Source organism: Dendrobates tinctorius, unplaced genomic scaffold (assembly GCF_039654945.1).
Source record: "Dendrobates tinctorius isolate UK_male_01 unplaced genomic scaffold, ASM3965494v1 ptg000084l, whole genome shotgun sequence".
Taxonomy (NCBI): domain Eukaryota; kingdom Metazoa; phylum Chordata; class Amphibia; order Anura; family Dendrobatidae; genus Dendrobates; species Dendrobates tinctorius.
In genome coordinates this window covers 48,403,778-48,425,587 of record NW_027361752.1, presented here as the reverse complement: position 1 = coordinate 48,425,587, position 21,810 = coordinate 48,403,778, and the positions used below count along the sequence as shown (strand labels likewise).

The 21,810-nt window shown below is 45.9% G+C and overlaps 1 protein-coding gene across 3 annotated transcripts in view; it reads right to left on the bottom strand.

Annotated features, from left to right (window-relative positions):
- TTC3 (tetratricopeptide repeat domain 3) overlaps positions 1–21,810 on the bottom strand; it is a 235,425-nt gene that overhangs the window by 61,089 nt on the left and 152,526 nt on the right. For all 3 annotated transcript variants that reach the window (XM_073584665.1, XM_073584666.1, XM_073584667.1), the window contains one exon: positions 9,650–9,742. In XM_073584665.1, coding sequence (XP_073440766.1) covers positions 9,650–9,742 — 93 coding nt within the window. The remainder of the gene's footprint in view (positions 1–9,649; positions 9,743–21,810) is intronic.

The window sequence follows — 21,810 nt, the reverse complement described above, 5'->3', positions numbered from 1 at the left end:
ATTTCCCTTACACCGACTCCGACTCCAACTCCGACTCCACGACTCCCACATATATTGCTTATATTTAAGTGAAAAATTTATTGTAGTACAATGTGAACCTCAGACATTTAATCATTTTTATGATCCAATAATCAAGATATTTAGATAGAACAGAATATATATTGGTGTACTACCCGGTTTTCATTCTTTTTGGTACAGATACGATATGGATAGACAGATATGGATAAATGGATAGATAGAGCAGATTTCTAATCTGTTTTTGCTATTGAAAACATTATCTATGAGCTCAAAAACCTTTCAGGTGATGCAGTTTTTTAAAAAGTTGATCAACTTTTGCAGCTGAAAAACGTATCCTCAAAAAACACAGGAAAAACGCTGTGTGTGAATGTAGCCTTAGATCAGGAATAGAACAGCCATTTATAGGACATTTCATAACTTTCCCAAACTCCTATGAAAAAATATTCAGCACATCCTGCATTGAACTACTGTGCCCAATTTATTATATATTTTAGGAGTCGGAGTCGGTCCATTTTATACCGACTCCAACTCCGACTCCACCAAAATGAGCTCCGACTCCACGACTCCGACTCCACAGCCCTGGTAGGAACTCCTATTAAAAATAAAGTATGTCAAAACTAAAGAACAAAACATAAGCCAACAGGCTAACAGGGTGGGTTGCTGTGTCCCCCAATGATTGGCTCGGAGAAAAGGATTTTACGGTGAGTACACAAAAAAACAGGATTTTTGGTTGCTTACCGTAATATGTTTCTCTGAGCCTCCAGTGGGGGACACAGGAACTATGGGTGTATGCTGCTGCCACTAGGAGGCTGACACTATGCACATTAAAAAAAAATAGCTCCTCCTCTGCAGTATACAACCTACTGACTGGCACTATGTTAATCAGTTAGTGAGAAAGCAGTAGGAGAAGCAACAAGATAGAAAAAACAGACAACTCAAACTAACAATAGAACACAGGAGAAAGAACAGAAGTCATAAAACATGGGAGGGTGCTGTGTCCCCCCAATGAAGGCTCCGAGAAACAGATTTTACGGAAAGCAATCAAAAATCCTGTTTTCTCTATCGCTTCATTTGGGGACACAAGAACCATGGGAAGTCCCAAAGCAGTCCCTGGGGAGGGAAAACGGCAGAAAAAAACTCCATTCAGGTCGGTGAACTCACCACTGCTGCTTGCAAGATCCTTCGGCCTAGGCTGGCGTCCACTGAAGCCTAGGTAAGGACCTTGTAAAATTTGGCAAACGTGTGGGTGGAAGACCAGGTTGCCGCTTTGCAAAGTTGTTGGGCGGATGCCCCATGGGGTACCACCCAGAAGGCGCCCACTGCCGAAGTAGAGTGGGCCTTAATCCCAGGAGGAGGCACTCTGTTCTTAACCTAGTAAGCCTCCAAAATTGCAGTTCTAATCCAGCGAGCATTCTTAGCCTTGGAGGCCGGCAGGCCTCTTCGCGCACCATCTGGAATGACTAATAGGAGATCTGTCTTCCTAAAGGAAGCGGTACTAGCCAGATAGATCCTCACCACCCTGACCAGATCTAGCCTGTTCAATGAACGCTCCAGAGAATGAGTCGGAGCAGGACAGAACGAAGGGAGGACAATATCCTCATTCAAGTAAAAAGTGGATACCACCTTGGGAAGGAAAGAAGGCAGGGGGGCTGCAACACCACCTTATCCTGTTGAAGAACCAAGAAGGGGGGGGGGGAGACAGGAAAGAGCCGCCAACTCAGAGACACGTCTGATGGAGGCGATAGCCACAAGAAACGCCACCTTCCAGGCCAGAACAAACAGGGAGACCTCTCTGCGAGGTTGAAAGGCAGAACCCCTCATGACCTCCAGAACAAGATTGAGGTCCCAGGGGTCACCGGGATTCCGGTATGTTGGAACCGCACGCGCCACTCCTTGAAGGAAAGTTCTAACTTGAGAACGGGAGGCTAAGGACTTCTGAAAGAGGATGGACACCTGACCCTTTAGAGAACTAAGGGCAAGGCCAGCATCAAGTCCCACCTGTAGAAAGGCCAAAATGGAAGGGGGCGACAAAGTCATCGACGGAATGTCATTGGACTTGCACCAGCAGAAATAGGCTTTCCAGGTCCGATAATAGACCCTGGACGACGACGGCTTTCTAGCCTGGATCATGGTATGTATCACCCGATCGGAAAAACCGGACGCTTTCGGAATCGCAGTTTCAACAGCCACGCCGTCAAATTGAGCGACAGAGAACTCTGATGGCAGATCAGTCCTTGTGACAGAAGATCTGGCCTGTCAGGGAGACTGCAAAGGGCGTCCACCAGAAGACTGACGATCTCCGTGAACCAAGACCATCTGGGCCAATCCGATGCAATCAGAATGACTGGCACCCCCTCCGCTTTGATCTTCTTCAACAGCCTGGGAAAAAGGGGAAGAGGAGGAAACAGGTAGGGAAGCACAAATTGCGACCAGGGAATGGCTAGAGCATCAGCGCCCAGAGCAAGAGGGTCGCGGGACCTGGAGATTAACCGTGGGACCTTCCTGTTTATCCGGGACGCCATGAGGTTTACATCCGGAGTTCCCCCTCGAAGGCAAATCTGACAGAAGACCTCCTGATGTAGGGACTACTCTCCTGCCGCGAGACCTCACGGCTGAGAAAATCGGCAGCCCAGTTTTCCACGCCGGGAAGATGCACTGCGGATATTGCCGGAACCGTCGCCTCTGCGATCCTGGATACCTCTGCCATCGCCAGGGAACTCCTGGTGCCTCCCTGGTGAATGACGTATGCCATTGCTATAGCATTGTCTGTCTGAACTCTAACTGGTAGACCCCTGAGAAGCCTTTCCCAGAGACTGAGGGGCAGAAGGATGGCCCTGATTTCGAGGATGATGATCGGTAGAGAGGACTCTTGCACCGACCAACGCCCCTGAACCGTCAGATGGCGAAAAACCATCCCCCAGTCGAGAAGGCTGGCATCCGTCGTCACAACCTGCCAATGGACGGGAAGGAAGGACCGGCCCTGGAGAATGAGGGGGATGACAGCCACCAGTTGAGAGACTGCTTGTCTTGGAAAGGGAGACGAAGCAGACGATCCAGGGACAGGACAGACTTGTCCCACTGAGAAAGGATGGCCCGCTGAAGTGGTCTCGAGTGGAATTGCGCAAAGGGGATCGCTTCCGAGCCCGCCACAATTCTGCCCAGGACCTTCATTGGTGAACAGTAGGAAGGGAGATGAGGGCCTTGCAGAGAACGAACTCCCTGCTGTAGGATTGCTCTCTTCTCTTTGGGGAGAAAAATTCTCGCCTGTCGGGTGTCGAACAGCATGCCTAGGAAGACAAGGCACTAAGTCGGAACAAGGCAGAACTTTTTCCTGTTGACTAGCCACCCGAACCGGGCCAGGGAGTCGAGGACGACGGACAGACTTTCCTGGGCCTGACAGAGACGGAGCCTTGATGAGGATGTCGTCGAGGTACGGGATAAGCGCTAGGCATCTAAACGTCCCTGTGCCATGTGATGGCGGAAAACTGCACCCCAGTAAAGAAGACTGACGTCGCTGGTCACCACTAGCCAACGTACTGGAAAAAAGGACTTCCCTTGATCCAGTGAAGACTTCAGCCTCCACCACCTGAGGGACCGCCTGACCGGCTGAAGCAGACGGAATGGATGGTCGAGAGAGAACGAGTTCCTGTCCCAAGGCATCAGAAGCGCATGTTGCAAAGGGCGGAGGTGTAGTTGTGCGAATAGAACCGCCTCTATCGCTGCCACCATCTTGCAGAGTACCCCCATACTGAATCGTATGGCGTGAGGAAAAGAGCGGGAGAGCATCCGTGCTCACCGCTGTAAAGCTAAGACCTTTTCTGGAGGGAGAATCACCAACCCTCGGGAAGTGTCCAGGATCGTTCCCAAGAAGGAAATTTGCTGAGCTGGTACTGGAGAAGACTAAGTTCATCTTCCAGCTCAGGCGAGAAAGTGAATCCACCGTGATACTCATGCACTCCGCGCAGGCCTGAAAAGACGGTCCTTTGATCAGCGGATTGTCTAGATATGGTAGCACTACCACTCCCTGAGCGTGAAGAATGGCCATGACTGCCGTCATGATCTTGGTGAAGACTCTGGGGGCAGTGGCAAGGCTGCGAACTGAAGTGTTCCTCGCGAACCGCAAAGCGTAGGAATCTTTGGTGAGGGGGAAAATAAAAAAAAAAAAAAAAAAAAAAAAAATCGGGATGTGAAGGTAAGCATGCTAGGAGCTCCCCTTTCTCCATCATGGTATTGGACTGAGCGGAGAGACTCCATTCTGAAACGTCGCACTCTGCTGAACCTGTTTAACAGTTTTAGGTCCAGTATTGGCAGCACTGTACCGTCCCTTCTTCAGAACCACAAATAGATTCGAATAAAAACCCGTGAACCTTTCGTTCTGAGGGACTAGGATAATGACTCCATCCTTTCAGAGCGCAACTATGGCACGGAGAAAAGCAATTGCCTTTGACTTGGGGGGGGGGGGGGAAAGAGAAGACAGGAAAAACCATGTCGGGGGAGGGGAGCCTCCATCCCTAAGTGGAGGCCGACCTGATCCAGAAGAGACAGTTGTAGAGGACCAGCTGCTAGTATTGCTGCGAAAAGGCCAGGTCCGAACCTGTTGTTGACTCTGAAACGGCCGAATGGGCCTTTGCTGGAGAAGGAATTTACTCTTCCCTTCGGTAGCGTCGGAGATAAGTTGATCCAGTTTTTCTCCAAATAAACGCCCGCTCTGGTAAGGCAGAGAGGTTAAGGACTTTTTGGAAACAGAATCCGCTCGCCACTCTATGAGCCATAGTGCCCTCCTGATTGTGATGGCATTTGCTGCTGCCTGTGCAGCGCAATTGGCCGCATCTAAAGAAGTGTTTACCATGAAATACCCGGCCCGAGATATCTGGATAGCGAGGATTGCTGCCTCAGGGGGAAGATTACTGTCATGAATGGCTGCGGTTGAAGTCTCTGCACAGTGGACCATAGCCTTAGCCACCCAGGTTGCGGCAAAGGATGTGAAGAGCGCGCTTCCAGAGGCCTCAAAGACTGACCGAGCAAGGTAGTCAATTTGACAGTCAGTGGGATTTTTGACTGAGGAACTATCAGACAAGGATAGAAGCGTTTTGGATGCAAGATGCGATACAGGAGGATCCACTGAAAGGGACTGTAACCAATCCTTCCTCAAATCAGGAGCGAAGGGATATCTAGACTCAATAGGCTTCTGCCTGTGAACCGTTGTCCAGTCAATCCCTATGTCTCTGAACAATGTCCTGAAAGTCAGGGTGATTGCCAAACACCCTGTGAGGACGTTTAGCCCTCTTAAAAGACACTGAGTGATCCGAGATAGTTATAGATTCCTCGTCCACCCTCAGAGTCTTGTTGACTAACTCAATGAGGGTATAAAGTGTCTCGTGATAGTTCTGCGAGTCCTGGTCTAAAGATGTATCAAACTCATTCTGAATCATGTTCGCTGTGAACTCTTGGAGAGGGGGAGCGAGAAACTGAACTCATGGACGCCGAAGCACGAGAAAGCTCGGGGGGCGTGTTATGGGTCCTTTTCCTAGGAACGTGAGCACTTTTTCATAGAGTACGAACCCTGCTGGTCGACAGTTCCAGTCTGTCGAAAGAGGTCTCCGCAACCGACAAACTGATGCCCCAGAGAGAATCTTTTGCCTTGGCCAGAGAAGCCATAGACCGTGACAGGGACGTAGTCCACTCAGGGGGACAAGGTCCACTAGGGTCGGTAGCAGCGGCGGGTGGCTCCTGGGCGCATACCGGGTCACAGGCCGTTCAGAATGGAGTATTGTGGCCTTGGGGCAAGGAAGTATTGCAAGTGGTACATGAGGCAAAAAACACAGCCTTTTTGGATGCCTTAGATCAGGGGTCTCAGTTTACTCAGGGGACGCTGGAGGTAGAATTTGGGTGAGGCTGGGCCGCATCAGGTTTTCCACAAGAAAGGCACTTACAAAAACATTCCAATGTTATCAAATGTCTTTATTTTTTCATCTTATTTTGTGTTAAAAAATAATAAATTAACAAAATCATAAGAAAAAAATAAATAAATAAATAATATGAAAATCATAATACAGCAGATATAGAAGACTGAAGAAACCACATATAGTTGCTGACTAATATAGTTGCTCATCACCAAACTTTCTCTTCACTGCAGGCTTTGAAAAAGACACGTTTGGGGTTGTGTAATAGATGATTCAACTTGGCGTCAGTGTTTCAGGGTTAGCCGATGCGTCTTTTCCGCTTTTTTTTCTGTCCCGCTGAGCAGCAATTTCTGCGGCCGCCTCCGCTTCTGAGCCCGGGGTAATGGCGCAAGTTCGCAATAAGGCCGGCTGATGTCCCACCTCTGATAGCAATATACCACACCGCCCCACCGCTCATTCTGAACCCGGCGCACCCGAGTCTGTGGCGCGGTCCGGTCCCTGCTTGGCTGCTCCCGCTGCATGTGTTGTGAGTGTGACTCGCCTTGCCAGCTGACAGCAGGCTGCTGTGACTGTCTAGCCATCATCATACTCACCTCCTCCTGCTGCAGCTCAGATGGTCCAGCGCCGACATCTTCCTGTATGAGCGCGCGGTCACGCGTCACGTGGTACCGCTCATTAAGCTCATGAATATGGGCGCCACGCATATGAGAGTGGAGTGGCATCCATATTCATGACCTTAATGAGCGGTAATACGTATGACTGGGATGTCACATGCGAGACTCGGCTGTGTTTCTTGCATGTGTGATCCAGGCCGAGGTGAGGGCTGCAAACTATTGTCCCGAGGGCCCATGAGGTGAGGGCTGCGAGTTTGAGACCCTGCCTTAGATTGAGCCATAGTGTACGCCCTTGGAAAGATGTACTGAGAGAGTATGTGCAGAGAAGGGGTGAAGCCGTCTTTGCAGCTTACCCAGGTCCTGCGTCTTGTGTCCCCAGGAAAGAGGTCACTGTCCGCAACCCTCGCAGCGCTTCTGTCGGCGCTGCCATTCCGGATGTCCCCGCAGGTACCGGTGACAAGGCTCCTCATCCTGCGCTGCCGGAGGTGTAGGATGATGGCCGCTGAGAATATGAGGGCGCTTCTCGTTTGGGACAAGAAGCGCCAGAAGTGTGGGCACCGCCCGCGGTGGGCGGAGTTAAGTAAATCGCAGCCTAGTACAGCTAGAAGCCGGGGACTAAATTACTGGTGCCAGCCGAAAGGGAGGACACCGCCGGAGCACCTCCCCCCCTCTCGGGATCAGAACCCTAGCGCCGGCCAGGGCGCAAGCTGAGGGGGACCGATAGCGGAGAGGAGGACACCACCGGTTGCCGGGATACCTTGAATCAGATTTCCGGCGCTAGCCCCAGGGACCAGGACCCCCTTTCTGCGCCCAGATGAAGCCTTCCGTTGACCAGCTGCAGCCATACTCACAGACGCCAGCTGAAGTAGCAGCAGAGCCGGAGCTGCAGGTGTGCTGGTCCTAGATTTTCCTCTCAATCCACCATCCCAATAGACAGGGGGTGGAGAGAGACTTTCTGCCTCCTTTCATCATCCGCTTTCAATCAGTGGTGATGCAATGGGGGCTGCACGGACACCATTGGGGGGCCTCTGTACATCCTGTGGGTTCACTCCCTTAGGTTGGGACAGGGCAAGTTGTCTGGCTATAGGCCTGGCTCCAGGATACAAAGAGGCGACACTCCATGTGCTCGCCTGTTGCTGGTGTGGGGAGTTCGGGACCATGAAGGAACCAGTCGCTGTTAAGGTGAGCTCAGGCATGGCTTCCAGTCGGTGCAGGAGAGGGTACGGGGAGGCGACTGTTGTGAACACTCTTAACCTGACTTCTGAGTTTGGGCTCCCTCTGGTGGTTGCTGTGGGTAATGGAGCTGGTCGGGTTGACAGAAGTCAATCACCTGAAGAGGATGAGTGGAGGTCAGGTGTTACAGACTGGGAAGATTTAAGTCAGCAAGCTTCCTTCAGTTGTTGCTGTTGATTTGGTTTTCTTCCTGTGCATTTTGAAGTCCACTTGCCCCCTGCTTGGTCCTGCATCGCTCAGATAAGTTATTTGTTTGCTGGAATCTTTTTCCATTTGATCCAGTTTTTGCCTCTCTCTGCTTTGCTGTGTGGGTTGAGCATTGTTCCCTGCTGGGACCAGTGCTGGACCCCATTCCATATGCAACAGCTTATGTCAGTCTGTTCAGAATTGCTAGTCCCCTGTTATATCAGTATCTTTTGCTCTGCTTCCAGTTCACACCAGAATGCTGATCTAGTGGGGGAGAGGTCGTGTGGCCTCAGTATTTTTGCGTATCAGAAGTGTTGGATTTTTCTTAGGGTTTTTGCGTGATTGCAGACAGTATCTTTCCTGTCCTATCTAGACAGTTTGGGTCCCATCATTTGCTTACTCCATTTTCTGCCTGTGTTTGTGCCTCATCTTGTCTCACCGGCAATATATGTTTGAGAGCTATCTATTCCTTTGGGGTTCTACTCCGGGGCAGTTTAGCTTTCCCCTTTCTTGCTTTAGTATTAGTTAACTCTTTGGCTCTGCCAAGGCGTCGAGGGCATAGTAGGTATGTCCCACGGCTAATTTTAGTTGTGCTGTTAGTTTTAGGGGTCTGCAATCCGCTTAGTTACCAACCTTTCTGGTCTTCTGGTTGCCTAGCTTATTCCCCGGCTATCCTCTTCGGTGACAATCATACCAGGCGACACTCCGCGTTCTCACCTGATGATTCTGGGAGATCGGAACCCTGAAGGGACCCGTCGCCCCTTCACTATGTGAAGTAAAAAATAAAAATGGAAAATAATAACGTTGGGGTCTGAAGACCTGACCCAAGTGCCTCCTACAGACACTAAGCAAGAACTGCTTCGATTAGAGCCAGCAGGAGGGTGTATATTGCAGAGGAGGGGCTAAGCTTTCTGTGTTCACAGTGTCCTCCTAGTGGCAGCAGCATAACACCCATGATCCTGTGTCCCCCAATGAGGCGCAGGAGAAATTAAAACTGAATCCTAAAAAGGGATCCCACACTTTTGACAATCCATCATTAGGAGAATCTCTTTGCTTGGACCCTTCAGAGAGCTGTGGTGAAACTTGTTAGGCTAGTTTCACACTAGCGTATGGCCGAAGTGCGGAGGGCTGCGGGCTTCCTCAGTGAAGCTCCGCCCCCAGCCACGCCTCCTCCATTCTGCCCCGGTTCTGTCGGCATGCGTACCCTATCTTTAGCATTAGGTACGCAGGCCATGCCGATGAATGCAGATGCCTCCGCATGCGTCTTTTTGATGGTGCGGCGACCTGCGCCGAACGCAGCATGTTGCATTTTGGTGCGCTCCGACAGAGGCGGAGCTGACCGGAGGAGGTGCGGCCGGGGGTAGAGCTTCACAGAGGAAGCCCGCAGCCCTCTGGCACCTCAGCCATACGCTAATGTGAAACTAGCCTTAGTAAGTCATCAGATTTCCTTGCAGCTCCACCACCAAGTTATATAAGCAGCTTTTAGGTTTTAAAAATATTCGATGGCAAGAATAGAGGTGCCTGCAAAACTATAACTAAAAAATACCGGATTCTGTGACAGAACCATTAAAACAGCGATGTAAACACAGCTGACCTCTCACTATAATCCTCTCCAAATATATAAAAGCTTGCAATCAATCTGAGCAAACAGTAGTGGGAAGGATTAAAAACAAACAAAAAAAAACCCACACGTACCTCGCATTTTATTTGTGCCATGGAGTCAAATATTACAATATGAGAAGTGAATCCTTTGCAGTCTGGAGTGAGACATCTATATTTTAAGAAATCCTGAGTAGAAAAGAAAATGCAATGTAATTTAGAAAAATATGTCTGAAAGTCCTTTTACATCAGTGGTCCCCAACTCCTGGTCCTCAAGAGCCACACACAGGTCATGATTTCAGGATTTCCTTAGTATTGCACAAGTGATGGAATTCTTGGCTGTACAGATGATGCAATTATTACCTGGGCAATACTAAGGAAATCCTGAAAATATGACCTGTTGGTGGCTCTTGAGGATAGGAGTTGGGGAACACTGTTTTACATTGACCAGCTGGCTGCATGATACAACCGCCGATTGGCAAACTTTTACAAGATGATGCACAACAGAGAATTTAGATTTTTTTTTTGTGCTGCACAAAAAAATCATTTACAGTATCTGTCGTGCAAAGTGTGCAACGTATACTATAGGCCGAGTGTACAGTGTGCATTAGCGTTACCTGGATATGGAGAGATTAGTTAAAGGGAACCTGTCAGCACTTTTTTGGGCTACCAGCTAAAAATATCATTTAATTTAGTGTCACCGATGCATTACACAACTACTTCTGATACCACATGGCTCCCCATGTATCATCCATAAATACCTTTTTTTTATTCCTCCAGCGCTGTATGGTAATCTGTTCAGTCCAGTCCGATTGCCGTGGTTTAGTTTCCGTCTCTCCCCCCCTCCTCGGCTTGCTGTAAGTTTTCCTTGCTGTGAATATCACAGATCGCCTACAGTTTTCGTGTGTGCACATTCAAATGGCATCTCACGCGTGTGCAGTTTGCTTTGCCCAAATGTAAGCAAAGCAGAAAAGCAGTATTGCGCATGCGCCAGCATACGCAATTGCTTTCTATGGCCCGGAAGTATTTTGCTGCCTTTTTTTGTATGTTCCCTGCCGCTGGAGACCTTTCAAACACCCTGGAGAGAAGACCGAAAGAATAACAAAGACTTTTTCCCCAGTGATGAACTTTGCTATTCTTCAAGTCTTCTCTCCAGAGCTTTTGAAAGGTTTTCAGCGTCAGGGAACACAGAAATGGCCGCAAAATACTTCCAGTACATAGAAAGCAATTGCGTATGTCGGCGCATGCGCAATACTGCTTTTCGGCGTTGCCCACAGTTGGGCAAAGCATACTGCGCACGTGTGAGATGCCTTTCGAATGCGCGAAAACTCTACGCGATCGCCGAAATTCACCGCAAGGAATGCGTAGAGCAAGCGAGGAGGGGGGAGAGACAGAAACGAAGACACGCCAATCGGAAAGGACCAACCATAGTAACATACAGCGAGAGAGGAATACACCAAGGTTACTTACTGGTAGTCGTTTTTTCCGGAACCCATGACAGCACTCCTGAGAGAGGGGATCTGCCCAGTCAGGACAAGAAACCTATTGAAAATAAAAAGGCGGTACCTCTCTCTGCTTCAGTTGGTTTACAGGGCATGAGAGGCCCCCTTGATTAGTCCACATGGTAAAACTATCGCCACATTATATCAACAAAAAACACCCAAACTATAATGCACACAAAAAGGAGTTAGAAGGGGGGGGGGGTATACGGATGCTGTCATGGGTTCAGGAAAAAACAGCTACCGGTAAGCAACCTTGGGTGTTTTCGCTTCTCCCATGATGGCACACCTGAGAGACTTTTGGAGAATGAAACGCCTTAGGGAGGGACCACCGCTTGCAGCACCCTTCTACCAAAGGTTATGTCAGCAAAGGAGGATAGATCTAGCCGGTAGTGTTTGAAAAAGGTCGATGGTGAGGACCAAGTAGCGGCCTTACAAATCTGATCAAATCGATACCTCTGCCTTTTCTGCCCAGGAGGTAGCCATGGCTCTGGTGGAGCGAGCCTTGATGCCTTCAGGAACTGGAGCGTCACTCGCAGAGTAGGATAAACTAATGGCCTCCCAGATCCATCTGGAAGTGGTACTTTCAGCTACCCCTTACCCTTTTCCGCTACCCTGGAAGGCTACAAATAGGGACTGATCTATCCTCCACTGACTAGTCATGGAGAAGTACTGCAACATGGACCTTCTCACATCTAACGTATGGAACTTTTTCTCCCCTGGATTCTTATGGTTGCTACAGAACGATGGAAAGGTGATCTCCTGGCTCCTATGGAACTTAAAAACTACCTTTGGGAGATAGGCCGGATCTGGTCTTAGAACTACTCTGTCCTCAAAAACCTAAGTGTATGGAGGGCTGATGTTAAGGCCACTAGCAACACCGTATTAAGCGTGAGTTTTGGTGACAACTCTTGTAAGGGTTTGAATGGGTCTCTGGTTAGAGCCTCAGACTAGATTCAGGTCCCATGGAGGAATTTTTTGGACTATGACCGGTCTAGATCTACTACAGGATCTTATAAAACGGGACACCCACCTATTGGATGCTAGGCTGCAATTATACAAGGCACCCAAGGCCGAAACCTGAACCTTGAGAGTACTAGCTGCCAACCCAAGTTGTATTCCCGCCTGTAGAAACTCTAGAATAGGCCCAACTGGAGCTTCATCCCCCAAAGGTTGACCCACAAACTTTTTCCATGTTCATTTTTTTTTAAAAATTAGTTTATTAAGTCATAAACAGATATACAGTATACATACAGGTATATAATATTAAACATAATGATATATATATATATAATGATATATATATATAAAATGAGATATATATATATATATATATATATATATATATATATACATACACACACACACACACACATATACTCATATATACACACACTCATATGACATTAACCCCTTCCTGACATCCGACGTACTATCCCATCCACGGTACCCGGGACCGTATGACCGTGGACGGGATAGTACGTCTACCGCGATCAGCGGCGCCCACGTGGTGAGCGCCGCTGATCGCGGCCGGGTGTCAGCTGATTATCACAGCTGACACCCGGCACTATGTGTCAGGGGCGGTCACGGACCGCCCCCGACACGTTAACCCCTTGCACACCGCGATCAAACATGATCGCGGTGTACCGGGAGTTAAAGGGAAGCATCGGCAGGGAGGGGGCTCCCTCCGTGCTTCCCTGAGCCCCCCACGGCAGCGCAATGTGCAGCGCTGCTGCGGGGGGCTCCTATCCTCCAGGCCCCCGAATCCAAGATGGCGACGGGGGCCTTCGGGGACCTGAGGAATCTGGCTTCCTCAGTGCCTGCAAAGCGCAGGCAAGAGGAAGTCTGCTTCAATGCCTGTGACAGATTGCTGATCTGTCAGTGATCTGTGATGTGACAGATCAGCGATCTGTCACAGGATAGTGATGTCCCACCTGGGACTATGTAATAAAGTAAAAAAAAAATTAAAAAAAAATGTAAAAATAAATTAAAAAAAAAAATCGCCAAATAAATTAGTAAAAAAAAAAAAAAAATATTCCCCAATAAATTCATTTTTTGAAAATAATAAAAAAAAAAAACAATAAAAGTACACATATTAGGTATCGCCGCGTCCGTAATGACCCGCCCTATAAAACTGTCCCATTAGTTAACCCTTTTAGCGAACCCCTTAAAAAATAAAAATAAAAAACGAAGCAAAAAATAATGATTTATTATCATACCGCCAAACAAAAAGTGTAATATCGCGCGATCAAAAAGACGCATATAAATATCCATGGTACCGCTGAAAACGTCATCTTGTCCCGCAAAAAACGAGCTGCCACACAGCATTATCAGCGAAAAAATAAAAAAGTTATAGCTCACAGAATAAAGCGATGCAAAAATAATTATTTTTTATATAAAATAGTTTTCATTGCATAAAACCGACAAAAACATAAAAAAACGACCTAAATGAGGTATCGCTGTAACCGTACTGACCCGAAGAATAAAACCGCTTTATCAATTTTACCGCACGCGGAACGGTGTAAACGCACCCCCCCAAAAGAAATTCATGAAACGCTGGTTTTTGTTCATTCTGCGTCCCAAAAATAGGAATAAAAAGCGATCAAAAAATGTCACGTGCCCGAAAATGGTACCAATAAAAACGTCAACTCGTCCCGCAAAAAATAAGACCTCACATGACTCAGTGGGTCAAAATACAAAAAAATTATAGCTCTCAAAATGTGGTGATGCAAAAACTATTTTACAATAAAAAGCGTCTTTTAGCGTGTGACAGCCGCCAAACATAAAAACCGCCATAAATAGTAAATCAAACCCCCCGTTATCACCTCCTTAGTTAGGGAAAAATAATAAAACTAAAAAAAAAAAGTATCTATCTCCATTTTCCCGTTAGGGTAAGGCTGTGTGCACACGCTGCGGATTAGGTGCGGATTCATCCGCGCGGATTTTGTAAAATCCGCAGGTGAAACCGCAGGTCAAAAGACCTGCGGTTTTACCTGCAGATTGCTCTGCGGTTTTGTCCTGCGGTTTTTCATCTCCTCATTAGAGGAGATGGCAAACCGCAGGAGAATCCGCAGAAAGAATTGACATGTCAATTCTTTCTGCGGATTGAAAACCGCAGATAATCCGGGCGGAAAATTCCGCACCGTCTGCACTGCGGTTTTTGATTCCCATAGGGAATCATGGTACTGGGGTCCGCAGCAGCCAAAACCGCTGCGGAACTGCAGCAAAATCCACAGCGTGTGCACACAGCCTTAGGGTTAGGGCTAGGGTTAGGGCTAGGGTTAGAGCTAGGGTTAGAGCTAGGGCTAGGGTTAGGGCTCAGATTAGGGTTAGGGGTGTGTTGGGGTTAGGGTTGGAGTTATAATTGGGGGTTTCCACTGTTTGGGCACATCAGGGGCTCTCCAAATGCAACATGGCGTCTGATCTCAATTCCAGCCAATTCTGAGTTGAAAAAGTCAAATGGTGCTCCTTCCCTTCCAAGCTCTGCCATGCGCCCAAACAGTGTTTTATCCCCACATGTAGGGTATCAGCCTACTCAGGACAAATTGCAAAACAATTTTTGGGGTCCAATTTCTCCTGTTACCCTTAGGAAAATAAAAAATTGGGGGCAAAAATATCATTTTTGTGGAAAAAAATGATTTTTTTATTTTCACGTCCGAGTGTTATAAACTTCTGTGAAGCACTTGGGGGTTCAAAGTGCTCACCACACATCTAGATAAGTTCCGTGGGGGGTCTAGTGTCCAAAATGGGGTCACTTGTGGGGAGTTTCAATAGTTTAGGTACATCAGGGGCTCTCCAAACGCACATGACACCCGCAGACCATTCCATCAAAGTCTGCATTCCAAAACGTCACTGCTTCCCTTCCGAGCCCCGACGTGTGTCCATACAGTAGTTTTCTCCCACATATGGGGTGTCAGCGTACTAAGGCCAAATTGGACAACAACTTTTGGGGTCCAATTTCTCCTGTTACCCTTGGGAAAATGAAAAAATTGGGGACTAATTGATCATGTTTCTGGAAAAAATACCATTTTTTTATTTTCATGCCCTGGCATTATAAACTTCTGTGAAGCCCTTGGGGGTTCAAAGTGCTCACCTCACATCTAGATAAGTTCCTTAGTGGGTCTAGTTTTCAAAATGGGGTCATTTGTGGGGGGTTTCCACTGTTTAGGTACATTAGGGGCTCTCCAAAGGCAACATGACACTCGCAGACCATTCCATCAAAGTCTGCATACCAAAACGTCACTACTTCCCTTCCGAACCCCGACGTGTGCCCATACAGTAGTTTTCACCCACATATGGGGAATCAGCATACTCAGGACAAATTGGACAACAACTTTTGGGGTCCAATTTCTCCTGGTACCATTGGGAAAATAAAAAAATGGTGACTAAAAGATCATGTTTGTGGAAAAAATACGAATTTTTTATTTTCACGCCCGGGCGTTATAAACTTCTGTGAAGCACTGGGGGGTTCAAAGTGCTCACCACACATCTAGATAAGTTCCTTGGGGGGTCTAATTTACAAAATGGTGTCATTTGTGGGGGGTTTCCACTGTTTAGGTACATTAGGGGCTCTCCAAAGGCAACATGACACCCGCAGACCATTCCATCAAAGTCTGCATTCCAAAACGTCATTACTTCCCTTCCGAGCTCCGACGTGTCCCCATACAGTAGTTTTCTCCCACATATGGGGTATCAGCATACTCAGGACAAATTGGACAACAACTTTTGGGGTCCAATTTCTCCTGGTACCCTTTGGAAAATAAAAAAATGGTGACTAAAAGATCATGTTTGTGGAAAAAATACGAATTATTTATTTTCACGCCCGGGCATTATAAACTTCTGTGAAGCACTGGGGGGGTCAAAGTGCTCACCACACATCTAGATAAGTTCCTTAGGGGGTCTAGTTTCCAAAATGGTGTCATTTGTGGGGGGGTTTCCACTGTTTTGGTACATCAGGAGTTTTCCAAACGCGACATGGTGTCCGATCTCAATTCCAGCCAAAAACGTCAAATGGCGCTGCTTCCCTTCCGAGCTCTGCCATGCGCCCAAATAGTGGTTTACCCCCACATGTGGGGTATCAGCGTACTCAGGACAAATTGCACAATAACTTTTAGGGTCCTGTTACCCTTGGGAAAATAAAAATTGGGGTGAAAAGATCATTTTTGTGGAAAAAATATGATTTTTTAATTGTACCGCTGTACGTTATAAACTTCTGTAAAGCCCTTGTGGGTTCAAAGTTCTCACCACATATCTAGATAAGTTCCTTGGGGGGTCTAGTTTCCAAAATGGGGTCACTTGTAGGGGGTTTCCACTGTTTAGGTACATCAGGGACTCTCCAAACGTGACATGGCGTCCGATCTGAATTCCAGCCAATTTTGCATTGAAAAGTCAAACGGCGCTCCTTCCATTCTGAGCTCTGCCATGCGCCGAAACAGTCGTTCCCCCCCACAAATCAGGTATCAGCGTACTCAGGACAAATTGCACAATAACTTTTGCAGTCCAATTTCTCCTGTTACCCTTGGTAAAATAAAAAAAATTGAACCTGAAGTATTTTTTTTGTGAAAAAAAGTTAGATGTTCATTTCTTTTTAAATATTCAAAAAAATTCCTGTGACGCACCTAATGGGTTAATAAACTTCTTGAATGTGGTTTTGAGCACCTTAAGGGGTTCAGTTTTTAGAATGGTGTCACTTTTGGGTATTTTCTATCATATAGACCCCTCAAAGTGGCTTCAAATGTGATGTGGTCCTAAAAATAAAATGGTGTTGTAAAAATGAGAAATCGCTGGTCAACTTTTAACCCTTATAACTTCCTAACAAAAAAAAAATTTTGGTTGCAAAATTGTGCTGATGTAAAGTAAACATGTGGGAAATGTTACTTATCAAGTTTTTTGTGTGCCGTATCTCTGTGATTTAAGGGCATAAAAATTCAAAGTTGGAAAATTGCGAAATTTTCAAAATTTTTGCCAAATTTCCAATTTTTTCACAAATGAACGCAAGTTATTTGAATGAAATTTTACCACTAACATGAAGTACAATATGTCACGAGAAAACAATGTCAGAATCACCGGGATCAATGGAAGCGTTCCAGAGTTATGACCTCATAAAGGTACAGTGGTCAGAATTGTAAAAATTGGCCCGGTCATGAACGTGCAAACCACCCTTGGGGGTGAAGGGGTTAAAGTATAAGGCAAAATGTGCATACAAGATGTATACAGAATAAAGCGAAATATAATGTCGTTTGAATCACAATGGTCTTGTATTATTACTTGTGTAATGAGATCTGCCTAACTTTTAAACCAAATCTACATCTACAAAAACATAAACCTAACCTAAACTATTCCGCAGCCTGCTTTCACACACTTAATCCTTTATTATGTGACATCTCCACTCTACAAAGTGAGGTGAGAGGAATTCCACCTCTCCCAAATCTTTTCAAATTTACCCGGGCACCCTCTGTTTTGATATAGTGTGCGTTCATATGGGATGATCGAGTTTACTAAATTAACCCAGGACCCGAGTGAGGGAGATGAGCCTCCCATCCATCGTAATGCCAGTACCTTTCGTGCCATAAACAATGTCTCCCGTAGAAAGATCCCAACATATTGATCCCATGTCTCCTCGTCCCAGACCCCAAACAGACAGACCAGCGGTTCAAGGGGAACAGGAACCTGTACCAAGGATGTTAATAATGATGTCACCTCTCTCCAATATTGCGCAATGACAGGACAGCACCAGATCATATGGATAAAATCTGCATCTGTTGAATGACATCTCAAACATTCCGATGATTGGTATCGGCCCATCTTAAAGAGTCGAGTTGGAGTCAAATATGATTGATTTATAATATATAATTGGATCATCCTGTTATTAACAGATGGAGACACCTTAATTGAGGACTCCAGTATTTCTTCCCACTCCTCTCCTTGTGCATTCGGATCGAGCCTCTCCCATTTTTTCTTAACGGAGTCTATAGCAGGTCCTGTCCCCACCGACAGCATATATGTATATAGAGAGGAGATGAGACCTTGGGGGCCCTGAGATTTAAGGATCCCTATCAAGGGTAGAGACGAAATAACAATATCTATACCTGCAGACCTTATATGCGATTGAATAGCTGACCTCAGTTGTAGATACCGAAAGAACTGGGATCTCGGGACAATGCTATTAACTTGTAGATGTTCAAAAGACATCAGAGTTCCATGATCATATAGATCGCCTATCATGCAAATATTATACTGAGTACAAAACTCAGCAGACGGGTGCTCAAGTAACGCTGGAAGGTAACCATTATTCCACAGAGGCATCTCAGCTATGACATCTTCAAATCCAACCACCCTTTTAATCTGCCTCCACACCGACCGTGCCAACCGAAGCAGGGGCAACAACAGTGGAACACTTAGAATCATAGAATCGTAGAGATGGAAGGGACCTCCTGGGCCATCTGGTCCAACCCCCTGCTCAAAGCAGGATTCGCTAAATCATCCCAGTCAGATGTCTGTCCAGCCTCTGTTTGAAGACTTCCATTGAAGGAGAACTCACCACTTCTCGTGGCAGCCTGTTCCACTCATTGATCACTCTGTCAAAAAGTTCTTTCTAATATCTAATCTGTGTCTCCTCCCATTCAGTTTCATCCCATTGCTTCTAGTCTTTCCTTGTGCAAATGAGAATAAAGTTGATCCTTCTACAATGTGACAGCCCTTTAGATATTTGTAGACAGCTATTAAGTCTCCTCTCAGTCTTCTCTTTTGCAAACTAAACATTCCCAAATCCTGCAACCTTTCCTCATAAGACAGGGTTTGCAGACCGGTCACCATTCTGGTCGCTCTTTTCTGAACTTGCTCCAGTTTGTTGATGTCTTTTTTAAAATGTGGCGCCCAAAACTGGACACAATATTCCAGATGAGGTCTGACCAAAGAGGAGTAGAGGGAAATAATGACTTCATGTGATCTAGACTGTATGCTTCTGTTAATACATCCTAGAATTGCATTTGCCTTTCTTGCTGCTGCATCACACTGTTGACTCATATTCAGTCTGTGATCTATTAGTATACCCAAGTCTTTTTCACATGAGCTGTTGCTTAGCCCTATTCCTCCCATTCTATATATGCTTTTTTCATTTTTATTGCCCAGATGTAGTACTTTGCATTTCTCCCTGTTAAAAACCATTCTGTTAGTTGCTGCCCACTTCTCCAGTTTATTTAAATCTTTTTGAATCCTCTCTCTCTCTTCTCTAGTATTAGCTATCCCTCCTAGCTTTGTGTCATCAGCAAATTTAATCAGTTTACCCTCAATTCCTTCATCTAAATCGTTGATAAAGATGTTGAACAATACAGGGCCCAGGACAGAGCCCTGTGGTACCCCACTTGAGACATTCTTCCAACTAGATGTGCAGCCATTTACGACCACTCTTTGGGTCCGATCACTAAGCCAGTTATGAATCCACCTAACAGTTGCCTTGTCCATTCCATACTTAGTCATTTTTTCAATAAGGATTGTATGAGAGCCTTTGTCAAATGCTTTGCTGAAGTCAAGATATACTATATCTACAGCATTTCCTTGATCCACCCAATCAGTGATACCGTCATAGAAGGAAATTAAGTTAGTCTGACATGACTTATTAGTTACAAACCCATGCTGACTCTGTTTGATCACTTCATTCTTATCCAGGTATTGACATACATGTTGTTTAATAATTTGTTCAAAGATCTTTCCTGGTATAGAAGTCAGACTCACCGGCCTATAGTTGCCTGGGTCCACCTTCTTCCCCTTTTTGAAGATAGGAACAACATTTGCTCTTCTCCAGTCTTCTGGCACTTCTCCTGTTCTCCAAGAATTTTCAAAGATTATGGAGAGGGGTTCAAAAATTTCTTCTGCTATCTCCTTCAGTACTCTGGGGTGTAATTCATCTGGACCTGGAGACTTGAATTCATTTAAGTTAGCTAAGTGTTTCCTCACTATCTTTCTGTTTATAGATATCCTGGATTCTTCTATTCCCTTAATAGGACAGTGAATAACAGTTGGTGTTACATTTCCTTTCTGAGAGAAAACAGATGCAAAATAGGAATTTAAAAGTTCAGCCTTCTCAACATCCTGTCTTACCATTTCATCATTTTCATCCTGTAAAAATCCTATAGCATCTTTGATTTTTCTTTTACTTTTGACATATCCCCAAAATCCTTTATTATTGCTTTTGACATCTCTTGCAAGCCTCAATTCATTTTCAGCTTTAGCTAATCTGATTTGTGCCCTGCAGGTTCTGCAGACAGCATTATATTCTTCTTTAGATATGCCTCCCTCTTTCCATTTTATAAACATTTTATTCTTCCTTTTTAGCATGTGCTTAAGTTCTGTGTTCACCCATCCTGGTTTCCTTAAATGCTTCCTATTCTTCCCTCTTTTCGGAATTGTTAACAACTGTGCTTTGAGAATTTCATTTTTCAAGATTTCCCATCCTTCCTGGACATTTTTGTCTTTAAGGATATCCAGCCATTGGATCCCTCCAATTATCTTTCTGAATCCCTTAAAATCTGCCTTTCTGAAATCTAACCTTGACGTCTGAGTCTTCACAGGTCTTCCACCTCTAGTTATCCAAAATTCTAAAATAGCATGGTCGCTACCTCCTAGGGTTCCAGCCACTTTTACCTCCTCAACCATTTCCTCCCTGTTTATAAGGATTAGATCCAAGGTAGCAGTTCCCCTTGTTTTCTCCCCTACCTTTTGGAAGATAAAGTTGTCAGCAAGAGAGGATAAGAATTTCCTTGACCTGTTAGTTTTGCCTGAGAGAGATTCCCAACAAATGTCTGGATAGTTGAAATCTCCCATGACAACTATGTCATATTTTTTGGAGAACTTGGCCATTTGATGCATAAAGAGTTCATCCATATCTTCAGCTTGCACAGGCGGCCTGTAGTAAATGCCTACAATGGTGTCCTTTCCATTGTTCTGTCCTTGTATTCTTACCCAAACAGTTTCCACAGAACTCCCAGTCTCTGAAGCTTCAATCTCTGTGCAGATATACGCGTTTCTAACATACAATGCGACAGCCCCTCCTCGTTTATCAAGTCTGTTTCTTGCAAATAAGTTGTATCCTTCTAGTCTTGTATTCCAATCATGTGTATCGTCCCACCAAGTTTCAGTGATTCCAATGACATCATATTTCTTTTCCTGTGTTAGTAGTTCCAATTCTCCTTGTTGCCCATGCTTTGTGCATTAGTATAGAAACATTTTAGTTTGTGATTGGTTTCTCTTTCTCCAATATTTTTATTAATTAGATTCTTTCGTCTTTGTTCTTCCTTTCCACTTCTAATAGCAGAGTTCTCAATAGCATTTGTCAGGTGTATGGCTTTTTCTGGTCTTTTGCTTCCCTTCCCATGTTTTTCTAGTTTAAAGCTCTCCTTACAAGTGTAGCAAGATGACTTCCAAATACATGCTTTCCAGTCTTCGTAAGGTGCACCCCATCTCTAGCAAGTAGTCCATCGTATAAGTAGTTCACTCCGTGATCCAGAAATCCAAATCGTTGCTGACGGCACCATCGACGTAGCCAGTTGTTCACCTGCAGAATCTTATTCCACCTCCTTGTTCCATGGCCATCCACTGGGAGGATGGAAGAGAAGACCACCTGCGCTCCCAGTTCTTTCACTATCTTGCCTAAGTCTTCAAAGTCTCTGCAGATGGTTTCCAGGTCGTTTCTTGCGGTGTCATTTGTCCCCACATGTAGTAGCAGGAATGGGTAGTCATCTGTAGGTCTGAAGAGTCCTG